Raw genomic sequence first — 26,257 nt, forward strand, 5'->3', positions numbered from 1 at the left:
TATCAGATCAGTAGTGAAGATAAAAGCCAAAAGCTTACAGCACCTGGTATTCCCAGGCGCACTCTCCTCTAAGTCCCTATACTGACCAATTATTGACCAATCATTGAGCGCCGTTGAGCAAGTTGAGCATCTCAATCAACCAATCACTGAGCTCTGTTGAGCAGGCCGCTTCCTCAACCCACCAATCAGATGGCCGGACCGGATCAAGTGCATCATGTGAGTGACAAGCGTAAACAACACTACTATCATCAATGAACTGAGATCGGTAACAGTGAGATCGGTAACAGCAAACAAGAGGTAAGTCCAGTATATTCTCCAGCTCCAGAAATGCTTTTTTAGAAATGCTTTCTAACAGTTTTTTTTCCCTGCATGGATTTACGTGCAGTAATTACAAAGTTATTAACTTTAAAGTTTTAAAAGCATTAATAGGGAAAATATAATCGCCCATCTAACTACTAACATGAATCGTAAACTGCAGTAATTCTTGATAGTCTTTGTAATGTTTTACTAAAAAGTAAATACTTTGGAAATACCCAAACTCAATCAGGGCTGGACATTAGGACTAACCTACTATCCAAATACAGGTAGATTTTACCTATGGCTAGTAACACTAACGTTACTGTCACTTGCCAGTTTGTCCTGTTGGAATTGACTACTTACTGTACATTTAAATAGTTTAGGCCTGTTTTGTCCGGCTATCTCCACTAATCTAAACTATTTTGTCTCATAGTAACTGATAAGTCATTAACAGTCAATAACATGTTAAAACACTGAAAACACAAGGCAAGCAAAAATATAGTCTAAAATGATAAAACCATTACCTTTTGAACTTTTAGCTAATCATATGAAATATCACATTAAAAGGTAAATCAGATAACATCCATAAAGATTACTCAGTACTTGTGTAGTATTTTTTTTTAATTTCTATTATTTTACAAAATACCTTTTTACTTCTACTTTAAGTAATAGTAATAGCAGTACTGTTACTTGTGTACATGTTTTGCATCTCCTGGTCTTCCAGTGTTTAGTCCCCTGTACAGTTTGAAAAGAAGAAACTAATCTGAATCTGTTTCTGTTTTATTACAACAGATAAAAAAGCATGGATTTGGAGGGACACAAGTGCAGTGTATGTGGCAGTAGTTTCTCTGTGAAGTCCAACCTGACTCGGCACATGCAGCTTCATGGTCCAAAGGGATATGTGTGTGAAGTGTGTGGGAAAAGCTTCTCACTGAAACAGCAGCTGAGCAGCCACCAAAAACAGCACCTGTACCCATGCATCCGTCTGTACAGGCAGGGAGAGGCCAAGCTGCAGTGTACGGATGCAGCTAAGAGTGTGGCAGTGGCCCCCAGCAAAGCAGTAGACCCCAGCTGTCTGGATTCTGAAAAGGCGGAGGCTGCTGCAAAGAAAGCTGGAGGGGAAATGTGGAAAGGCCAGCTAGTTGTCACATTCGGCAAATATGCAGGACAGTCTTTCAGGTGGCTGCTCGAAAATGATGTGGGCTGGGTCATATGGCTGCTGTCTGAATATTGCCAGAAGGGTGAGAAGAACGATCTCCTAAAGTGGCAAAAGGAGCGATTGCTGCAGTATGCCAGAGAGTTCCCGCCTGTCACCTTTCATCTTGACAAACGCTTGGAGGTAACTTTGACCCGTTAACTGAGATTAAATTATATTTACTGTTTTGTTTATAAAAAAAAAAATGTAGTGCATGTGTAAATAAGTTAGGCACATATTAATGCACCTTCAATAGTAAAATCATCAATGTTTACTCTGCACAAAAGCTTGTGCTTTAGACATAGGAAGTGGTAACAGTGTAAGTACTTGTGTTTATGTGGTACAATACAACTCTGTATGTGTTTTTCTATAATTTCTTTATTTTCTGCATGAACAGGAGTCAAGGAAAGACAAAGGAAAGAAGGCTGAATCTACCCTTTCTAAGTTCCAGCAGGATCCTGACTATGCCAGTGATGCTGAATTGTTGGCAGCTGCTGGTAATTAACATTTAACACGGCATAACTCTATTTTGAAATTCATATAACATTTTCTTACTGATGTATTTCAAACATCTGACTAAATACACTGCCGAAATATCACACATTTTATGGCACTGATAATGACGACAGTAGGTTTAGGATTTCACTTTAATTTTCAGCAGGGTGAGGTATATTATCAAGCTAGCTGCCCCTTTTTCAGTGTAACAGATTTAATGCCTAAATGCTTTTTTTGGCATTTAGATAACACATACAAAAATCTATTTAATTTGTATATGTGATATGTTAGATTTTTTTATTATATTACAATATTTTTTGACACTATTGCCTATATTTTTTGTAGCAGCTCTATACTAAAATGTCTGTATTAAATATAATTTGTGTTCTCTAAAATAAGATCTGATAACATGGAAAATAGAAACAAACTTTGTTTATTGTGATAATGCTTGTGTTTGTCATTATATTCACATCTTAAGCAATGTGCTCAATACATTTTGTCTGATTTTTTCTACAGAGACTGTCCTTGAAGAGTCTGAGGTAGCGGTCTCCACACAGCTGACCACCTGGGGAGAGCTCACACCGGCTGTGAGTCAGGACTCTTCCCACAGCCTCAGCACATCTCAGGGAAGACCTTCTTCCCCTGTTGACACCTCTGCCTCAGAAACTGGTAACATCTTGCTGGAGGGCTGGCAGAAATACTGGGAGCATCCACCTCCATCTACACAAGCCAATGGTATAGCCCCTCCTAACATCAAGTGGCTGAAATGTGATGAGATGTATGGTCTGTTTGAGAGGCCTTCCAGGTACAAGAATGCCAAAGGAGAGATTGTGGAGAGAAGGCTTTTAAAGGAGAAGATGCAGTTCCACCCACCCCCAATTCCTACTTCTGTCAAGGGAGGACTGCCCAACATGATGGCATTTTTCACAACCCCTGCCTTCTTCTGGCGCCCAGTTGGTGTGATGCAAGCCAAGATCCGCTGCCCTAGCTCCAACTGCCCTGCACCACCAGGTGAATACCTTGAAAAGAAAGGATTTGGTAGTTATGCCAGGCAAGTGTGTGGGATGAAGTACAATTACACCCTGTTGACAGAGAAGCTGAAGTGTTCACATTGTGAAAAGATGAGGCGGGCAGTGAGTAAGACACATAGTGACGCAGATAGTGAAGATGAGGACAGTCATCATGTTCAGCAGTATTGCTATTGACAAAGGCGTGGTTACTCTTCTGAATGACAGGGTCAACAGTGTGTCCATGAACAAAGTCCAGAGAGTGCTGCAGCAGGGACATGATGAGTGGTATGTGGAGCGCTGTGACCTGTACACAGTAAAATTTACAGAGTAAAATTAACTCTATTCAGAGAACATTTGGTCCCTCTCTAAATAGAGTTAAATTAACACTGAAGCAGAGTTAAAGTTAATGAGATAATGAAGTGATCAATTAAAAGGTGATTGAGCATTAGTGATGAACACCTGCTGTTAACAAACAGAATCACTGAAGAAAAGAGAAACACAAGAACTACAACTGATTTCAGCCACATTTTAAATCAACTGAAATAAAAGATATTAAATCTCTCAAGATCTGATTAAACAACTCCACAAACAGCATCACCAGCTTCACTCATTACTAAGCAGACTGGCTTAATTGTAATAATAATAATTAAAAACAAACAAACAAAAAAAAAACATGATGCCACCATAATTGTGGTCAAGGTTTGCTTTAGTTTGTCTCTTGACCCTTTTAATAACTTACAATAATTTTGCTTCTAAGCAATTATAATATTGTTTCACAGCAAACATTTGTGTATTGCAGAATCAAATGTTTGAAGCAACAGATTGTTTTACGCTTTCTGCTTATAGGTCATTTGTGTGAAAGCGATCTTTCTCTTTGGTTTATTGATGGGCATATTGCTGAAAAAAGGTCCTATTAAACAATCACCACCATAAAGCTTCAGTTTTGAAAAAAAAGAGGTGCATTGGCTCAGGAGTTTAGACATGAACACTTATCACATGATCCTCAACAGTGGTGACAATAATTATTCATACTGCAGTGCATGATGGGAGTTTTTACTATGTTGTTACCCAGCATGCATTGCAGCATGAAGCATTTTGTTGATTGTCACCATTGTTGAGATTCATATACTGGTACTTGATGTCTGTGTGTCTCTGAATAATAGCAGTGTTTACTTATGCTTTACATGAACCTAAAATAATTTTTCCTTACTACATTCTAGTTTTCTTTGTTTTGACTGCTCAAGTTTCATGGGGCTGATCGTGGTTATCCAAATGCATAAATTGAAAAAAACGTACCTTGGACGTAGCCAAATCATCTCACAATAAACATCTCAACATATAAAATCAATTAAAACGTGTCTAATGTAGAACACTGACCACTCTACTTTACAACATCACATGTACAGTAGTGATGGGAAGTTCGGATCATTTAACCGGTCCTTTGAGTCTCGTTCAAAAATGAAGGAGTCATTTCGTTCATTTCGTTCATTTTAGCAAAATATAATTAAAATGTTGATTTACCTCCCTAACACATCTACTGCTTACACAAACGTTGATCACACTACAAACAAAATAAAACTATAATGCTATAAGAAACAGAAAAGATTCATTTTGTTTACCTGGGTCTTTAGTCTAATCTCATCTGACAAGTTTTCGGGTTTGAGTTGTTGTGTGATCACGTGACAGCCCAATTAGCTCCAACGTCTGAGCCGGAAAGAGAATTGATTAGTTCTCTCTCGAGTCTGCTGACATGTTTTAACCTATGCAGCCTGAGCCGGAAGGAGAATTGATTAGTTCATCTTTTGAGTCTTCTGGTGAGATCTTGTGACATCCCCGTAATGTTAACCTATGCAGTCTGAGCCGGAAGGAGAATTGATTAGTTCATCTTTTGAGTCTGGGTTTGAGTCTGTTCATCACGTGACATGAAAACCTATGCAGTCTGAGCCGGAAGGAGAATTGTGTTTCTCTTTTGAGTCCTCGGGTTTGAGTCGTTCGTTCATCACGTGACAGCCCCATAAGGTGAACGAACGACTCTAAAACAGGTGAACTAATTCCAGTACAGTTTACACAGCTGGATCTGCATCGTCTCAGAAGAGCATCCTGTCCTTTGTCAAAGCTGCTGGTACTTACACCCCTCCTCTGCCCCGGACTCCCCTTCCTTGTGCCCGTGTGCTGAGGCGTGCACACATGATCATGGAGATGGAGAGGATGCCTGTGTACAGAGCCTCAATCCTCAGTGTGACTGGAGAAATCCTCTGCATTGATGGTACAAGAAAGGTATGTGTATTGTATCAATTCATGAAGTTATGCAGACTTAATATTTATTTAGTCACTTTAAAGTGACTTGAGCCAGCTTATTGTTTTGAATAAGGGACTTTGGCCTCACTGTTCAGTGTTCAAATGTGATGGATACAAAATGTACATGCATTGTAATTCATATAAATTATATTGGACAGACAGGTTATTGTTAGATATTATCAAATGAATGTTCTGCTTTGTGTTTTCCAGGTCCTTAAGAAGATATATGGTGATGGTCAGGGCACCATGCAGTATGTCACCAGTGTGCTGAACGAGTGGGGCCAGTTCTTGACCACAGTGGTGGTGGCAGCTGAGTCTGAGGGGTGTTACAGACGTATGGCCAAAGGTCTGATGGGCCGCTTTGAACGAGCTAGGGCTCCCGCACCAACTGTCATATATGCAGATAACAACTGTTGTCGGTAGGTAATAACACATCCATATACCCTGATAAAATTTGTCATTCATTTAATGTTAAAAAAACAAAGAACACATGCTGAATTTATATTGTTTCAGTGACAGTGGTTCGTCCTTCCTGGAGAACCTGTTCGGGGACTGGGTGCAGAAGGGCACTGTGGTCAGACTGGACATTCGACACTGGCTGCACCGCTGGGATGCTGTTGTCATCAAACAGAGCCATGCCAAGTATGGGGTGTTCATGAGTGCCCTTGCAGGTGCAGTGCTGGCCTACTACAAGGACGATATGATGCTCCTAATCCAGGCAGTCAGGAAGGGCAACCAGGAGTTGTACGCCAGTCTTTCAGACGAGGACATGATAGCCTTCCTCAAACCTCACCAGATCAGGTCCTATGTCAGACGGATCACCCGTGGGGTTGAGGTTAAGTGTAATATTAATCCATGTATAATCTTTATGTATAAGAAGCTCAAAACATACTTCACTAAAATTAACTAAGTTGTCACACTACTATATTTCATTTTGGAAATACTCCCAATTATTGAAATAATTTCACATTTTAAGCGATATAACTATATAAAATAAATGTGAATGATTGTTACAGGAGACAGCTTCAGCAATTGAGTCCATCATTACGGAGTTCAAGGGACCTGCAGGCCTTGACATTGATGGAATCCACCTGTTCAAATCAGCACAGGCAGTGGATTCTCACTGGGCAACTGCAAGCAAGCATCTTAGTTGTATGCAGGTGGGTAAACATTTTTGAACTAATCATTGTAAAATCATACAAACTCAAACTCACAGACACCATAATAAATAAGCAACGCATGTTTTATAGGACCCCCCTGGCATACAGCTGTATGTTTCAGTGAAGGTGGTGGTGCTGAATGGTGTCCGCCTGAACAAGTACAGGTGTCGGCGAGGCAGTAACTCCTTGGAGGGCTTGCACTCACACCTGTACAATGCCATTCCCTCACAGAGATGTGGAGTTATGCCATTCCAAGTAAGTATAAACAGCTTTAATATTTAAAAAAAATATTGATTACACAACATTGTTCATAAGCATATTTTACCTGTATCCTCCCTGCTTTTGTGCTACCCTCTCTTCCTGTGTGTATGTGAGCTCTATGCTGTTCACATAGCATCAACCGGGTGTATGAGATGCGCACACACAAAATAGCCTATTGCGGACAAAAGACAAATTGTATGTCATGCTGCTGGGCGATGCCCACTTTGTAATCAAAATTAGTTTCTGATGTACAATAATGCATGAATGGTCATGTCTTTCAGGTGTATCTGATTGCATTTGCTGTGCAGTGGAACAGCCGCATGGAATCACTCCGGGTTGCTGGTGGTCATGGCAGGCAGACGTGGTGTATGGACCCGCGGCAGATTCAGCGCCTGAATCAGCAGGCTGATGTGCTCTTCGGTAAAGAGCATGTCCTCGAGCCCAACTTTGCCTCTCCAATGCCCTACCCTGCTGTATACAAGGACCCAGACGAGGAGGAGCTCCTTGGAGTAGAGTATGCCATGTGCCAGTCAACCAGCTTCACTGCAAGGGATTACTATGCCCAGCAAGGTACACAATCTTGCATTATGACAATATACATACATACTGAGCAGTCAAATACCTATAAATACCATGCATATTCTATCCATGACAAGTATGTATGATATAGTTCATTTTTATTTTACATAATATGAAACAAATGAACTGCAGCATTGCCATGTTGTATTAATTAGTCTATTGTTAGTTGTTGTAACTGCCTAGACACACTGGTGATTAGTACATTACATATTTGCAGTTGAGGAAGAGCAGTCCCGTGAAGAAGAGGAGACGGCTGAGCAAAGCGAGGACAAGCTGTCAGATGAGGGTGTAGACATGGGTGCAGAGTCAGAGGAGGATCCTATGGACACTGTCAGTGACAAACATGTCATCCTCACTCAATCAGAACAGGTGGAGGAGGAGGACAGTCCTGCTCTGCAGGATGTGCTGATGACCCAGAGCCATCTGCATCTTCCTGGGCTGGAGGAAGTGGAAGCCTTGGCCCTTCTCATTTTAGAACTGGCAGACAACAGTGACCGTCACCTAGTGCCAGCTGACCTAAGGCTGAAGATTGGCAATGCAGTTGGTGCTCTGCATGAGCATGACAGGTCTGCAGCCAACTTTGTAAAAAGGTATGAGTCAAGGTGGGGTTACACCCTGTTTGGCAGATGCTTGGGAGCTGACACACCTGAGACCAGAGCAGCACAGAAGACAAAGTTTTCCTGGATGAAGTACCCTCAGTCAGCCCAGGTGACTGAGGATAGTCGTCTGTTGTACCTCATTATTAAGATGCTGAAAAACCGGCCACCAGCCAGTCGTCTCACCTCCCCCACTAAAATCACCAATGCAATCAAGGGCCAGTATAAAAGGATTGTAGACCGAGTCAGAGACGATCCCATCCTCAAAGGTCTCTCCATTCCTCTGCCCAATCTGAATGCCAAGTCCATCTCTACATTCATGGCACGGGAAGAGAAGAAGGCTAACTACAGGGCAACAGTAATGCCAAAGGTGAAACCCCACCAAAGAGTGCTGTCAGAAGAACCAATGCCAGCAGCTCCGACTCTGCCAGAATCCCTTCCAGCTCCAGATCGACCTCAGGTTCAGTACCAGAGCCTACGTCATACAGCTGGGAAAAGGCATGGTCAGAAGCGGAAGTAAGTTGTTCAGTTCTTCATGTCACAAGTATGTGACTTTACTACTTTATTCAAATATGTGAACATATCTGAATTTATCAGCTGAATGGTTTAAACTTAAACACAACAAACCATGTGAATTGATAGTCATACACATTATTTCTCATGAATTATACTCATCATCGTATGTATGATTTATTTTTGCAGGGTTGATGTGGAAATGCTTGGGAACCGGCCCATTCAACCTAAACCCCCTGTGGCCATGTACATCCCACCCAGAGCGTCAGCAGCACCTGTCCTGGTAGTGGTTCCTGCACAGCCACAGGGACCATCTATGATGCTCTGTGGGGCATCCAGCAGTCAAGGGTTCATACCTTTCACACCACCTCCTGCGCTGACATCCAGACCAATCAAGCCTCATAAATCCATGAAGCCTTGTGGGGCCTGCCAAGTACCCCAGTGTGGTGGGCAGCGCAAGAGGTACACGCCCTCCAAAGACAAGGCTGCTGAAAGTAGCCAAAAAATATTTACCTATTGCCCAGCAACTAGGAAGTCCACCACTTCAGGTTTTGAAGGTGTTGTGTTCAACAGTTTTGAACACTTCAAAAGTGTAGTAGATGAGGAACTAAAAAAGAAAAAAAATAACAACTAGAGAGCCAACTCCATCTGCAACTACATCCCCCAAATCACATTCCCCAAGTCATATTTGCTACAATATCTGCCTCTTATACCAATTCACCGATTCATTATACACCATCTATAAAACGCATACCTATTTTCTCATAGAAAAAAAAGATGTGTTTTTAGTGAATGTAAATATCTGCTTAACATTGCATACTATTGCACTGCATTACCTCATCCCCTTGTATATAGTACGTATATTGTATATTGCTTAATGTGTACATGTATAAATCTTGTAATAAGAATCCTGTAAATAATAACTTATTAGTTCCTATTTTGCTATATTTTCTGCTAAATTACATAATATATCTATCTATCTATTTATCTATCTATCTATCTTCTATCTATCTATCTTATCTATCTTCAAACTATCTTTGTTACTATCTATCTATCTTGTTTTCTATCTATCTATCTTCAAACATTATCTATCTATCTTATCTATCTATCTATCTATCTCTATCTATCTATCTTCATCTTTTTCTATCTAAACTATCTATCTATCTATCTTCACCTATCTTCTATCTATCTATCAAGACTTATCTATCTATATCCTATCTATCTATCTATCTATCTTCTTTCCATTCTATCCCCTATCTATCTATCTATCTATCTATCTTTCATTTCTATCTATCTATCTATCTATCTATCTATCTATCATCTATCTATCTATCTTCTTTAATCTATCTATCTATCTTTTTTTTTTATCTATCTATCAGGACCCATCTATCTAGGGAATATCATGCTAGAAATCTATGCTATGGGCCATTCCCAGGCGGAAACTCCCATCCAAGTACTAATCATGCTAGAAACATGCTCAGCTTCCGAGAATCATGCTAGAAACATGGCTAGCGCTCAGGGTAGTGGCTTTGCATCATGGCCGAAACATGCTAATCTGTGAAAAGAGGGCTATTTAAAATTCAGCCAGTGTATCATGTACAACATGAAGAAAAAGCTAATCATGCTAGAAACATGCTAATCATGCTAGAAATCATCTAAGAAACATGCTTGCCCGACCCTGCTTATCATGCTAGAAACATGCTAGCTCAGGGTTTGCTAATCATGCTAGAAACATGCTAGGACATGGCCCGACATGCTAGCTATTTAAACATGCTCAGCCAGTGTGCTAGATCATGCTAGAAACATCTAGCCAAAGCTAATCATGCTAGAAACATGCTAGCGGTTTCCCATCCAATCAAACATGCTAGAAACATAATCATGCTAGAAACATCTAATCATCTAAAACATCTAGCACATGGTAATCATGCTAGAAACATGCTAGCGACTTTGCTAATCATGCTAGAAACATGCTAGGCCTTGCTAATCATGCTAGTGTATCTAGAGATCAGTAGTGAAGAAACATGCTAGAAACATGCTAATCATGCTAGAAACATGCTAGCGACTTTGCTAATCATGCTAGAAACATGTTAGCGACTTGCTAATCATGTTAGAAACATGCTAGCGACTTTGCTAATCATGCTAGAAACATGCTAGCGACTTGCTAATCATGCTAGAAACATGCTAGCGACTTTGCTAATCATGCTAGAAACATGCTAGCAGACAGTAATCATGAAACATGCTAAAACTTGCTAATCATGTTAGAAACATGTTAGCGACTTTGCTAATCATGTTAGAAACATGTACTAACGACTTTGCTAATCATGCTTAGAAACATGCTAGCGACTTTGCTAATCATGCTAGAAACATGCTAGCGACTTTGCTAATGCTAAAACATCTTGGCGACTGCTAATCATGCTAGAAACATGCTAGCGACTTTGCTAATCATGCTAGAAACATGCTATCGACTTTGCTAATCATGCTAGAAACATGCTAGCGACAGCACTTGGCTAATCATCATGCTAGAAACATGCTAGCGACTTGCTAATCATGCTAGAAACATGCTAGCGACTTTGCTAATCATGCTAGAAACATGCTAACAACTTGCTAATCATTCTCGAAACATGCTAGCGACTTTGCTAATCATGCTAGAAACATGCTAACAACTTGCTAATCATTCTCGAAACATGCTAGCGACTTTGCTAATCATGCTAGAAACACGCTAGCGACTTGCTAATCATGCTAGAAACATGCTAGCAACTTGCTAATCATGCTAGAAACATGCTAGCGACTTTGCTAATCATGCTAGAAACATGCTAACGACTTTGCTAATCATGCTAGAAACATGCTAACGACTTGCTAATCATGCTAGAAACATGCTAATCATGCTAGAAACATGCTAGCGACTTGCTAATCATGCTAGAAACATGCTAACGACTTGCTAATCATGCTAGAAACATGCTAACGACTTGCTAATCATGCTAGAAACATGCTAGCGACTTGCTAATCATGCTAGAAACATGCTAACGACTTGCTAATCATGCTAGAAACATGCTAGCGACTTGCTAATCATGCTAGAAACATGCTAGTGACTTGCTAATCATGCTAGAAACATGCTAGCGACTTGCTAATCATGCTAGAAACATGCTAGCGACTTGCTAATCATGCTAGAAACATGCTAATCATGCTAGAAACACGCTAGCAACTTGCTAATCACGCTAGAAACATGCTTGCAACTTTGCTAATCATGCTAGAAACATGCTAATAACTTGCTAATCATACTAGAAACACTTGTTATCTATCTATCTATCTATCTATCTATCTATCTATCTATTTATCTAGCTTTCTGACAGACTGAATTCAAACTTTAAACTTTTTAAAACTTCATAAACTTCTTAAACTTTTCAAACTTCTTAAACGGTTTACAATTTTCAAACTTTTTAAAACTTTCTGGTCCGGCTTTCTCAAGCCAACTTAAAGTTTGTCTTGACGAACTTTTTTATCTAGTTAATGTTAATTCTATTCTGTTTACATTGTTACTTGTTATTGTTATTGTTGTTGTGTTGTTTATTTATTTCTGATATGTAGATATATATTGTTGAACAAATAAAATAAAAGAATGTTTCCAAATATATGATTCCTTTCACTGCTGTTTCCCCATTTGTCCACTTGATAGAGGTAAAGACTGTCACATGAAACTGTATTGAGTATAAGAGAGGCTGAATTACTTACCAGTAAGGTAAAGATAAAGTCTTTTTCTAAAATTCCATTAAGGCCCTTTTATGTGTACATTTTACATGCTCCCTACAGGGCGAATGGGGCCAATAGAGTGAATAATATCTCAGATATGAGCAAATTACACTTTGTTCAAGTACCCTAATATAGTTTCTTAGATTTTTTTTTCAGTGATCTTGCAAACATTGTAACTAAAAGTCTCAAGTTTATTTGTAAAGTGCATTCATTCATACTTCAAACAGATATGAGCAAACACATTTGTTACATTACTTGTTTTTTATTGTTTTAATTAAAGCATGTTTGTTACATTATGTGACAGACATCTTATTATACTTAATAAAACATTCAAGTCAGAGATTCTAGTCTTCATGGTCTTATTCACAAAAACATAAAAAAGAACAGTAAACCATTTCAGAGGTAAACAAGACTTAGTATTGATATCCTGAAGTGTGAAAACATTGGTCTCTCTTTCCATTTGGCCCCTCCCCTCTCTCCTATCTATTTCCATTTGGCCCCTCCCCTCTTCTGCTAATCTGTTTACTTTTTTTTTTTTTTTTTTACACAGTGATCAGGACCCAGGATAGGGAATTGGAGGGGTCATGGGCCATTCCCAGGCGGTCTCCCATCCAAGTTTTTTTTTTTAGACGACCCTGCTTAGCTTCCGAGATCGGACCCAGGATAGGGGTATGGAGGGGCCACCCTGGGCCACAATGGCACAACCATCCCAGGCAGCTGAAAATCTCCCATCCAAGCAGCCTATGCCTTACAACCAGGCCTTTACGACCCACTGTTTAAAAAACAGTACATAACTGTATACTGAATGTAAATTAGCAACGTAATTGTGTAATAGTATTAAAAAGAATAATAATAATAAATGTCAAAGTTTTAGGTTAGATTTAACTTATTGCCAAATTTATAATGTTACAGAAAGGCTTTTATCCTGTTTGGTTTCTGTTATTATTTTGGCTAAGCAACAACGGAGCGCAGAACAAGCCTCATCCAGAACTTTCCGATCAGGAGCTTTTCTGGGGAGCCGATCAGTATGACTTTTCCATCATGCTGCGTGCTGGAGACCTCCAGTGCTACTGGCACTTTGCTCACTTCGGTGAGAACTTCTACTTAAATTTCATGGTAAGACACTGATAAGACATTGTTCTACATGTAAATATTAGTAAGGTCTTGAATCCTTCGAATGTTATAGTTCATTATGTGTTTGTGCAGGTCCAGCTGGTGACTGGCGTGGCTCTGGACCGACATCTCTCTGTGACCGTTAATGCTCCGAGCGGCCTAATAGTCGGCAAAGTTGACGATGCAACCGGTCAGATTGCCTTTAATGTCAAGGAGACTGGTGAGTCTCTCCTTGATAAGAGATTTAGTTTATCTGCTGCTACGAATAGATTTGTCTTTCTTTCTTTTTTTATTCAAAGTTGGTGTCATGTAGTGAATGGCAGACATAGAATATTTCACCCAAAAACTAAAAATTCATGTTGCTCCGAATTTGTATCCTGTTATATAAAACAAAAAAGGAAAATAATTAATCAGTTAATCATCTATATCTGTGCAGGTTTTTATCAAATGTGCTTCAGTAACTTCCACAATCGCTTCGGGAGCATGCAGGTTTTCATGCACTTTGGTGTGTATTACGAGGGACAAAAGGAAGAAGAGAAGAACAAGAAAGAAGAGGATATGAAACAGATAAATAATACATTGTCCTTCATTCAGGTAATAAACAACTACATCTAGCAGCACCAAGCACATTCTTCTCAAAAACCAACTTTCTGTTAATAATCATAACATTCTCACCCATATATTTTAATTACCTTTTACATAACATGATGTATATTATATAAATACTTAAAAGCTTTACTAAAAAAGATGTATGGAAGCCTGTTTCCATAAACTAAAATAAAATATAAAATAATAAAAAAGGTAATTGTGACTTTTATCTCACAATTCTGACTTTTTTCTCACAATTGTGAGATATTAATTCGCAATTGTGTTATGAAGTCAATATAACAAACTTTATAACACACAATTGCGAGTTATAAGTCAGAATTGTGAGATATAAACTCACAATTCTGAGAACATTTGAGTCTTTTTCCCCTCTTACTTTACTTTAACTTACTTTAACTCACACTTGAGTTTATATGTCACAATTCTGACTTAATATCTCCCAAATGTCTAATATAAAGTCACAATTGCGAGATATAAACTCACAATTATGACTTTTTTTTTCAGAATTGTGAGTTTGTATCTCACAATTGTGACTATAATGTGCAATTGCAAGTTAAGTCAGAATTGTGAAATATAAACTCGCAACTCAAGAACATATCAGTCCTTTTCCCCTCAAAACTGGACTTAAACTCTTTATTTCTCGCAATTCTGACTTTTTTCTTAGAATTGTAAGACACGCAATTGCGAGAAAAATGACAGAATTGCAAGTTTTTTTTTGTCTTGCAATTGTGACTTTATTTCTTGCGATTATGATTTTATATTGTGCAATTCTGACTTGATAACATGCAATTGCAACTTTATATATCACAATTCTAAGACAAAAAGTCAAAGTGTGTTTGTATCACGCAAGATGTAAACATACAATTGCGAGAAAAAAGTCAGAATTGTGAGATCAAAAGTAGCAATTACCTTTTTAAATTTTTTATTCAGTGGCAGAAACAGGCTTCCATAAGTTTCTAAAAAATGATATTGTGGCTTTTTATCTCACAATTCTGGCTTTTTTCTTCAGAATTGCGTAATACACACTAGCAATTCTGACTTTTTTTCTCAGAACTGTGAACTCGCAGTTGTGACAAAAATCACAACTCAGATTTTTTTCTCAGAATTGCATGATACAACCTCGTAATTGTGAGAAATAAGGTCAGAATTCTGAGATAAAAACTCGCAATTCTGACTTTTTTCTCACAAATACAAGTTTTTTTTCTCTCAAAATTGTGAGATATAAATTCACAATGGCAAGCTATAAAGTCCAACTTTGAGGGGAAAAAGACTAATGTGTTGTCAGAACTGCAAGTTTATAGGCTATCTCACAATTCTGACTTAATAACTGGCAATTGCATGTTATAAACTCGCAAATTATGCGAAAAAAGTCAACTGTGAGATATAAACTAAAAAAAATCTCTCAGAATTGTGATATAATTAATCGCAATTGTGTGTTATAAACACAATAAAATATTCCACACAATAAAAGCTGTGGAAAAAAGCCAATTGTGAGAAATAAACTTGCAACTCTGAGAATGAAAGTCAGAATTGTGAGTTTATATCTCACAGTTCTGACTTTGTAATTCGCATTTGACCCTTCCCAAACAGTTTGATTGACAGGTGATCTGACCAATCATCACGTCGAATCTGTCATTCTGTCCGACAAACCAATCAGACAGGAGAGCAGATTAACTTCAGTGGAGTTAAACTTGAAAAATTGTGTGTATTGACGTCTTTCCGTGGTTGAAATAAAATATGTTCTGATGTTCATTCATGTTTTTTTGTGTGTTTTAAGTAAATAAGAAAAGACAATTGGTTAATTTAAGGCAATACAGTGATCTGTCATGGCACAAGAGCCATAAAATGGTATTTATTTTTGAATTTCTTAAAAAAAAACATTTTAAAGCGGAGACCTTGTTTCATACTAGAAACTCGCACTTTTTAAAGAAATTCAAACAATAAACACCTTTTTGTGGCTCTTTAATATGTCGTGACAGATCAGTGTACTGCCTTATTAGATCAGTCAACATATGAAACACACTTTTCTTATTTACTTAAAGAACAAATTAAACATGAATGAATATCAGATCATATTTTATTTAAGTTTAAGTCCAAGGGAAGTGAATCAACTCCCCTGTCTGATTTGTTTGTCTGACAAAATGGCAGATTCAGCATTATGATTGGTCAGATCACCTGTCAATTTGACAGTCTGATTTGTTTGTCTGACAAAATGGCAGATTCAGCATTATGATTGGTCAGATCACCTGTCAATCAAAAGTCAGATTTGTGAGATAAAAAGTCGTAAATACCTTTTTACATGGGCTTCCATAAATTTTGAGCAACATATATAATTAATTTTCTTTATAGAAAACAATGTGAAATATTTAATAGTTTAGGTTATTTTTGACATAAAACACTTTAAAAAAAAAAAAGGTTTATGTTGTTTTTTGCATTTCAGATAATTTTTTTTTTCTTCACTAAATAACTGAATAAAATAATGTTTTGAAAAAGTTGTTTTGACATAGTAAGTCCTTGAATTTCATTCACATTTCTCAAATCTCTGTGTAGGAAAGCAGCAACAGGCTGCAGAGGTTTGTCTTCCACATGTGGCGTTATTATAACTACGAGCGAATGAGACGCGGCGCTGATTTCTACCTGCTTCAGTCCAACTCCACTTATGTGAACAGCTGGTCTGCTCTCCAGAGTCTGGTCATCATCACTGCCGGATACCTGCAGCTCTACTTCCTCAAGAGACTCTTCAAAACCAAACCAGCAGAGGGAGACAAACCCCGCTGTTAACATCAACACTAAACCTGTCTCTTACTTCACAATACAGACCTACATGGCTATTTTAAACACTTTTATGTCCCAAGATTGAATTTATAATAAACACTGACTTCATCATGAATTTGCTGTTACTTTGTAAATGCCTTTTTATGTATACTTTAAATGTTAAAGTATAATGTGTATCATAACAATAGGAATTATTACTTTCAAAATTATGATAATCCAAACAAACAGGGAAACAAACTACTACAATACACTCTGATTTATATTATTCTGACTGTGTTTGTTTCCAATGAACAGTTTTGCCCCAATAAAAGGTGGAAAAACAAGGTAAATATCACCTGTGAGCAGAACATTTTTAATTGTGTGTCATTTCCAGTGAAGCTGTAATTTTATTGAATTACGAGTGTGAAAATGTTATTTGCTTGTATTTTTACCACTGTCACAGAACGATACTTAACACAGTACAACATTTGAGATGTGGCAGAAATTACACTGTGGAAAGAGAAACAATGACGAATGAAAATTTAATGTTCAAAACATACAAAAGGAGATCTTATGCTGATCACATTTTGTGTAATTCTGGATTGAAAGGACATGAGGACTCTGACATATCAGTCCTTTTCCCCTCAAAACTGGACTTAAACTCTTTATTTCTCGCAATTCTGACTTTTTCTTAGAATTGTAAGACACGCAATTGCGAGAAAAATGACAGAATCGTGAGTTTTTGTCTTGCAATTGTGACTTTATTTCTTGCGATTATGATTTTATATTGTGCAATTCTGACTTGATAACACGCAATTGCAAGTTTATATTTCACAATTCTAAGACAAAAAGTCAAAGTTGCAAGTTTGTAATACGCAAGATGTAAACATACAATTGCGAGAAAAAAGTCAGAATTGTGAGATCAAAAGTAGCAATTACCTTTTTAAATTTTTTATTCAGTGGCGGAAACAGGCTTCCATAAGTTTCTAAAAAATGATATTGTGACTTTTTATCTCACAATTCTGGCTTTTTCTTCAGAATTGCGTAATACACACTAGCAATTCTGACTTTTTTTCTCAGAACTGTGAACTCGCAGTTGTGACATAAAATCACAACTCAGATTTTTTTTCTCAGAATTGCATGATACAACCTCATAATTGTGAGAAATAAAGTCAGAATTCTGAGATAAAAACTCGCAATTCTGACTTTTTTCTCACAAATACGAGTTTTTTTTTTTTAAAATTGTGAGATATAAATTCACAATGGCAAGCTATAAAGTCCAACTTTGAGGGGAAAAAAGACTAATATGTTCTCAGAACTGCACGTTTATAGGCTATCTCACAATTCTGACTTAATAACTGGCAATTGCATGTTATAAACTTGCAAATTATGCGAAAAAAGTCAATTGTGAGATATAAACTAAAAAAAATCTCTCAGAATTGTGATATAATTAATCGCAATTGCGTGTTATAAACTCACAGTTGTGGAAAAAAGCCAATTGTGAGAAATAAACTTGCAACTCTGAGAATGAAAGTCAGAAGTGTGAGTTTATATCTCACAGTTCTGACTTTGTAATTCGCATTTGACCCTTCCCAAACAGTTTGATTGACAGGTGATCTGACCAATCATAATGCAGAATCTGTCATTCTGTCCGACAAATCAATCAGACAGGAGAGCAGATTAACTTCAGTGAACTTAAACTTGAATAATTGTGTGTATTGACGTCTTTCCGTGGTTGAAATAAAATATGTTTTGATGTTCATTCATGGTTTTTTTGTGCGTTTTAAGTAAATAAGAAAAGACAATTGGTTCATGTAAGGCAATACAGTGATCTGTCATGGCACAAGAGCCACAAAATGGTATTTATTTTTGAATTTCTTAAAAAAAAAAAATACATTTTAAAGTGGAGACCTTGTTTCATACTAGAAACTCACACTTTTTAAAGAAATTCAAACAATAAACACCTTTTTGTGGCTCTTTAATATGTCGTGACAGATCAGTGTACTGCCTTATTAGATCAATCAACATATGAAACACACTTTTCTTATTTACTTAAAGAACAAATTAAACATGAATGAACATCAGATCATATTTTATTTCAAATGTGGAAAGACATAAATACACACAAGTTTAAGTCCAAGGGAAGTGAATCAACTCTCCTGTCTGATTTGTTTGTCTGACAAAATGACAGATTCCGCGTTATGATTGGTCAGATCACCTGTCAATCAAAAGTCAGAATTCTGAGATAAAAAGTCGCAAATACCTTTTTACATGGGCTTCCATAAATTTTGAGCAACATATATAATTAATTTTCTTTATGGAAAACAATGTGAAATATTTAATAGTTTAGGTTATTTTTGACAGAAAACACTTAAAAAAAAAAAAAAGGTTTATGTTGTTTTTTGCATTTCAGATAATTTTTTTTTTCTTCACTAAATAACTGAATAAAATAATGTTTTGAAAAAGTTGTTTTGACAAAGTAAGTCTTTCATTCACATTTATTTACACATTTCTGTGTATGAAGCAGCAACAGGCTGCAGAGGTTTGTCTTCCACATGTGGTGTTATTGTAACTACGAGCGAATGAGACGCGGCGCTGATTTCTACCTGCTTCAGTCCAACTCCACTTATGTGAACAGCTGGTCTGCTCTCCAGAGTCTGGTCATCATCACTGCCGGATACCTGCAGCTCTACTTCCTCAAGAGACTCTTCAAAACCAAACCAGCAGAGGGAGACAAACCCCGCTGTTAACATCAACACTAAACCTGTCTCTTACTTCACAATACAGACCTACATGGCTATTTTAAACACTTTTATGTCCCAAGATTGAATTTATAATAAACACTGACTTCATCATGAATTTGCTGTTACTTTGTAAATGCCTTTTTATGTATACTTTAAATGTTAAAGTATAATGTGTATCATAACAATAGGAATTATTACTTTCAAAATTATGATAATCCAAACAAACAGGGAAACAAACTACTACAATACACTCTGATTTATATTATTCTGACTGTGTTTGTTTCCAATGAACAGTTTTGCCCCAATAAAAGGTGGAAAAACAAGGTAAATATCACCTGTGAGCAGAACATTTTTAATTGTGTGTCATTTCCAGTGAAGCTGTAATTTTATTGAATTACGAGTGTGAAAATGTTATTTGCTTGTATTTTTACCACTGTCACAGAACGATACTTAACACAGTACAACATTTAAGATGTGGCAGAAATTACACTGTGGAAAGAGAAACAATGACGAATGAAAATTTAATGTTCAAAACATACAAAAGGAGATCTTATGCTGATCACATTTTGTGTAATTCTGGATTGAAAGGACATGAGGACTCTGACATATCAGTCCTTTTCCCCTCAAAACTGGACTTAAACTCTTTATTTCTCGCAATTCTGACTTTTTTCTTAGAATTGTAAGACACGCAATTGCGAGAAAAATGACAGAATCGTGAGTTTTTGTCTTGCAATTGTGACTTTATTTCTTGCGATTATGATTTTATATTGTGCAATTCTGACTTGATAACACGCAATTGCAAGTTTATATTTCACAATTCTAAGACAAAAAGTCAAAGTTGCAAGTTTGTAATACGCAAGATGTAAACATACAATTGCGAGAAAAAAGTCAGAATTGTGAGATCAAAAGTAGCAATTACCTTTTTAAATTTTTTATTCAGTGGCGGAAACAGGCTTCCATAAGTTTCTAAAAAATGATATTGTGACTTTTTATCTCACAATTCTGGCTTTTTTCTTCAGAATTGCGTAATACACACTAGCAATTCTGACTTTTTTTCTCAGAACTGTGAACTCGCAGTTGTGACATAAAATCACAACTCAGATTTTTTTTCTCAGAATTGCATGATACAACCTCATAATTGTGAGAAATAAAGTCAGAATTCTGAGATAAAAACTCGCAATTCTGACTTTTTTCTCACAAATACGAGTTTTTTTTTTCTTAAAATTGTGAGATATAAATTCACAATGGCAAGCTATAAAGTCCAACTTTGAGGGGAAAAAAGACTAATATGTTCTCAGAACTGCACGTTTATAGGCTATCTCACAATTCTGACTTAATAACTGGCAATTGCATGTTATAAACTTGCAAATTATGCGAAAAAAGTCAATTGTGAGATATAAACTAAAAAAAATCTCTCAGAATTGTGATATAATTAATCGCAATTGCGTGTTATAAACTCACAGTTGTGGAAAAAAGCCAATTGTGAGAAATAAACTTGCAACTCTGAGAATGAAAGTCAGAAGTGTGAGTTTATATCTCACAGTTCTGACTTTGTAATTCGCATTTGACCCTTCCCAAACAGTTTGATTGACAGGTGATCTGACCAATCATAATGCAGAATCTGTCATTCTGTCCGACAAATCAATCAGACAGGAGAGCAGATTAACTTCAGTGAACTTAAACTTGAATAATTGTGTGTATTGACGTCTTTCCGTGGTTGAAATAAAATATGTTTTGATGTTCATTCATGGTTTTTTTTGTGCGTTTTAAGTAAATAAGAAAAGACAATTGGTTCATGTAAGGCAATACAGTGATCTGTCATGGCACAAGAGCCACAAAATGGTATTTATTTTTGAATTTCTTAAAAAAAAAAAATACATTTTAAAGTGGAGACCTTGTTTCATACTAGAAACTCACACTTTTTAAAGAAATTCAAACAATAAACACCTTTTTGTGGCTCTTTAATATGTCGTGACAGATCAGTGTACTGCCTTATTAGATCAATCAACATATGAAACACACTTTTCTTATTTACTTAAAGAACAAATTAAACATGAATGAACATCAGATCATATTTTATTTCAAATGTGGAAAGACATAAATACACACAAGTTTAAGTCCAAGGGAAGTGAATCAACTCTCCTGTCTGATTTGTTTGTCTGACAAAATGACAGATTCCGCGTTATGATTGGTCAGATCACCTGTCAATCAAAAGTCAGAATTCTGAGATAAAAAGTCGCAAATACCTTTTTACATGGGCTTCCATAAATTTTGAGCAACATATATAATTAATTTTCTTTATGGAAAACAATGTGAAATATTTAATAGTTTAGGTTATTTTTGACAGAAAACACTTAAAAAAAAAAAAAGGTTTATGTTGTTTTTTGCATTTCAGATAATTTTTTTTTTCTTCACTAAATAACTGAATAAAATAATGTTTTGAAAAAGTTGTTTTGACAAAGTAAGTCTTTCATTCACATTTATTTACACATTTCTGTGTATGAAGCAGCAACAGGCTGCAGAGGTTTGTCTTCCACATGTGGTGTTATTGTAACTACGAGCGAATGAGACGCGGCGCTGATTTCTACCTGCTTCAGTCCAACTCCACTTATGTGAACAGCTGGTCTGCTCTCCAGAGTCTGGTCATCATCACTGCCGGATACCTGCAGCTCTACTTCCTCAAGAGACTCTTCAAAACCAAACCAGCAGAGGGAGACAAACCCCGCTGTTAACATCAACACTAAACCTGTCTCTTACTTCACAATACAGACCCACATGGGTATTTTAAACACTGTTATGTCCCAAGATTGAATTTATAATAAACACTGACTTCATCATGAGCTTGTTGTTGCTTTTCAAATGCCTTTCTATGTATACTTTAAATGTTACAATATAGGATTTATCATAACAATAGGAATTATTACAGCAGCTGCAGTTTCTCTCATCTGTATCAGTGCAGTCACTGTGACTCTGACTGATGGAGGTTTTTGTACGACTCTTTATCACTGTGTGAACACCCAGCTACCACTGATATAGTGGTAACTCTGACAGTAATAATCTCCTGTATCTTCAGTCTGGACTCCACTGATGGTCAGAGTAAAATCTTTTCCAGTATTTGCTGTTCCACTGCCACTGAATCTAGATGGAGTTCCTGACTGGAGGCTGTTTATATAATATATGAGGAGTTTATGAGCTTGTCCAGGTTTCTGCTGATACCAGGCTAAGTAGTTGCTATATATCCCTACATCTATATTACACTCTATTGTAGCGGTTTGACCCTGTTGGACAGTTTTAACTTCAGGTTGCGTCAGAGTGACTCCTCTGGATTCTGAAGGAGAGAAAATAAAGTCACTTTGTTTGTAAACCACCTTTAGAACAGGACATGATTAAAAAAACAACAACATATTATTCATATCAAAATGTAATATCCCACCTTGAATAAAAGCTGCAATGGTCCAGATGAGGATGATGATGTTGTTCATTGTTGTTGTTTTGTCTTGTGTGATGATGAAGATTCTGTTCTGTTCTGCTCTCAGTCATGAAGTGTTAAACTCACAGCACTATAAACACTCTCAGAGCACTGAAGCATGTGCTGACAATGCAAAGAAGTGGGCAGGATTTACAACAGCTTATTCTGTTAACAAACTCATATACACTGATGCAGAACTAGTAAATGTTTTTGATGAAATCCAAGGGCTTTCTGACCCTCCATAGACAACAAGGGTCCTACTACAGTCTAAGCACAGAAATGTAGTAAGGACATTGTTATAATAGTTCATGTGACATCATCAGTTCATGTGACCGTAATTTTATGAAGCTACGAGAATACTTTCTGTGCACAAAGAAAACAAAAATAACTTTATTCAACATTTCTACAATTCTACAATTTTTTATCAGTATGGAAGCAGTAAAAATAAATGTATTGATTCATTTGTCTAAAGCTGCAGGTTTTTCTGTGAATCATGATGATTGAGCTGCATGAACCGACTATCAGTTTGCCAGTTGTGCACCAACGAAGGCCCAACCAAAGCAAACCATTGGTGGTGTGCCACCCAAAAAACACTGGCAGACTGACAGTATTTTTAGCTTTGTCAGCTCACTAATGGTATGTAGACAGAGGTTGACCCGTTTCAAGATGCTGACTTTGTGCTGTCAGACCATTAGGTCATTGTTAGCTGGGCTGGTTATAAAAGAATTACATTGTTTTTCAAGCAGTAACAAACATTTTGCTTGCACTTCATATGAAATAGTTTTGTTCCTGCGTTAAATAATGTAAGTAAGTAAATAAATAAATAAAATATATATTTTTGTCAAACTAAATGACTGAGTGTTGTCAACAGCTGATGTGTTTCTACTATCAGTGTGTTGAAGTGTTGTTTTCTCTCTCTCTGCTGGAGTTTGTGTTCACTCGAGTGGAATAGAAAGTTTTTTTGTCTAAAAATACATTTAGATATTGAGAAGAACTGAATTATTGTTAAGACTATATTTTCCCATTGTTTATTAGCATGCATATCACTAGCATATTGGATGTATAAAGTTCGTATTAATGCCTAATTCTGCAGTATATTTTAGATCCCTTAACTGAAACCCATACAAACACTGCAAAAAATGCTTTTCTTACTTAGATTTTTTGTCTTGTTTCCAGCAAAAATCAAAAAATTCTAAAATCAAGAAGGAATTTCTAGACAAGCAAAACTTATTGTCTTGTTTTCAGAAAAAAAAAAACAAGTCAAAATTAAGTGAGTTTTTGCTTAAATTCAATGTCTTTTTTTTCTGAAAACAAGACAATAATTTTTGCTTGTCTAGAAAATCCTTATATATTATAGGTATTTAGATTATTATAGATATTTTGGCTGGAAACAAGACAAAAAATCTAAGTAAGAAAAGCACTTTTTGCAATGTAAACCTAACAACTACCTTACAAATTATTAATAAGCAGCAAATTAGCACGTTTGTGGTTAATAGTTAATAGTGAGAATAATAAGTTTGACCAAATTATTTACTTTGAAAAAACAATTGGTGTCTAAACACTTTTTCATAACGTGTCTGATAATTTTTCATTATCAGTTTATCACATTTTTTTTCTTTCATTTCTACACTGCATGTGGTCATATATACACTGAAAAAAATGTTATGTTGAATTTACTTAATTTTATTACGTCAAGGGGTTGCACGAAATAAATTTATCTAAATCCAGATATATTTTTTAAGTTGAGAGAATTTATATTTTATAAGTTGAGTTTACTTATATTTTATAAATTGGTTGTACTTATATTTTATACATTGAGTTTATTAATCTCTTTTCCACAAACAACATTACAGTTTGACTTGATTTCTGTCATATATCCACAAATATTATTTGAGAACATCTAAACAGAGGTTTAGATGTTTTATTAAAAAAAAAAAGTTTCATTTGACCTCACCATCATGGCGAACAGAGTTTACTTTAGTTGGGCGCTTGAGCCTTGAGATCAGTGCATCAGGCCACTGGATGTTAGTGATTTCCCCACAAATAAAAATTAACCAAAAACACCTAATCAGACTTCTTTTTGGCTTTGTTATTTTGCTGTAATAGATGTGCTTCATACACATAATTATAGCAGCCAAAAAAAAATAAAAAATCAAAAGTCAAGAGTCTAACTAAAGTAAACCCTGATCGCCATGATGGTGAGGTCAATTGAAACATAAAAAAAAAAAAAAAAAAAAAAAAATATATATATATATATATATATATATAAAACATCTAAACCTCTGTTTAGATGTTCTGAAATAATATTTGTAGATATATGACAGAAATCAAGCCAAACTGTAATGTTTGTGGAGTTGTTTAATCAGAGATTTAATGTATATTAAATTTATTATATTAAAGTTCATTTTATCTTTGGCTGTGTCTGATTCTTGTGTTTCTCTTTCCTTCTGTGATTCTGTTTGTAAACAGCAGGTGTTCATCATTATTGGTCAATCATGACATAATGATCTCCTTAACTCCAACACTGTGTCAATGCTACTTGAACACTCTGTAGTGTGGAAACACATGAACACTGAGCAGGGTTTGTTTAACACTGGGAAATGTTACATAAACTTTACCTGTTTCATTTACGTAAGACTGATGTATTTGAATTACATTAAGTTTAATTGATTTGTTTAAATTAAAACTATGTAATCTAAATGCATGGAACTGATGTATGTAATTGAATTAAGTTTAGGGCTGAAATATTTTTTTGAGTGTATATGGAAATTAAATGAAACTTATTTTTTTCTAATTACTTTTAATTGAATGAAATTAACTTGTTTTAAACAAGGGCAGTGAATTTGAAAATTAATAATAAAAAATAAGTAGGATTAAATAACACATTAAAATCAGTGAAATTAACCAGATAAAAACATGTAACATTTACAAGGGGTCAGAATCATTTTTTTCAGTGTAGCTAAACTTTTTTTATTGTATAAGGGAAATAATTTTCAGTTGATCTGAGCTGCAGTCACAAGATTTCAGTCTGAAATTGAGTTACATTTTTAAACAAGCTTAAACAAAAATCAAAATAATGGTAAAATAGCTAACATAAAGTTGCAAGAACTTCATATCGGATATAAAAACTACTAAAACTGAAGCTGCAAATGTCTCTCTCTCTATATAGTTGAATAAGATGATGAGATTGCTGTGATTTTGACTGCATTCCCCACGTCTGCTGCTGAAAGTCATGTTGAAATGATGTAAATGATGCAGGACAAAAGACTGCTGGAGCTGCAGTGTGTTTTCTTAAATCTCAAGTCTCAAGTCTCAATTTATTTATAGGCACAATTAAAAACAACTACAGTTGACCATTGTGCTGTACAATGTTCTAAAAGACTTATAAAAACATGTATACAGACCAAGCAAACAGCAGAC

The 26,257-nt window shown here is 36.1% G+C and overlaps 2 protein-coding genes and 1 gene segment (V, D, J or C); 2 read left to right on the plus strand and 1 right to left on the minus strand.

Moving 5' to 3' along the window:
- The first annotated feature begins 1,099 nt into the window (after positions 1-1,099).
- Positions 1,100-9,038, plus strand: LOC127156180 (uncharacterized). Its single transcript, XM_051098915.1, has 12 exons — positions 1,100-1,636; positions 1,890-1,989; positions 2,504-3,179; positions 3,223-3,310; positions 5,089-5,274; positions 5,506-5,714; positions 5,809-6,130; positions 6,312-6,455; positions 6,546-6,710; positions 6,998-7,286; positions 7,513-8,407; positions 8,594-9,038. The coding sequence occupies exons 1-12, from the start codon at positions 1,100-1,102 to the stop codon at positions 9,036-9,038; spliced, it is 4,056 nt and encodes a 1,351-aa protein (XP_050954872.1).
- Positions 9,039-13,031: 3,993 nt separating this feature from the next.
- Positions 13,032-16,760, plus strand: tmed6 (transmembrane p24 trafficking protein 6). Its single transcript, XM_051099083.1, has 4 exons — positions 13,032-13,267; positions 13,358-13,484; positions 13,701-13,858; positions 16,421-16,760. Exons 1-4 carry the CDS (start codon positions 13,055-13,057, stop codon positions 16,649-16,651), a joined length of 729 nt encoding a protein of 242 aa, XP_050955040.1. The 5' UTR covers positions 13,032-13,054; the 3' UTR covers positions 16,652-16,760.
- A 5,591-nt stretch (positions 16,761-22,351) lies between these two features.
- Positions 22,352-22,992, minus strand: LOC127156320 (Ig kappa chain V region 3381-like). The segment is given in 2 exon segments: positions 22,352-22,696; positions 22,802-22,992. Coding segments are annotated over 2 exon segments (375 nt in total).
- Positions 22,993-26,257: the final 3,265 nt, after the last annotated feature.

Source organism: Labeo rohita, chromosome 25 (assembly GCF_022985175.1).
Source record: "Labeo rohita strain BAU-BD-2019 chromosome 25, IGBB_LRoh.1.0, whole genome shotgun sequence".
NCBI lineage: Eukaryota > Metazoa > Chordata > Actinopteri > Cypriniformes > Cyprinidae > Labeo > Labeo rohita.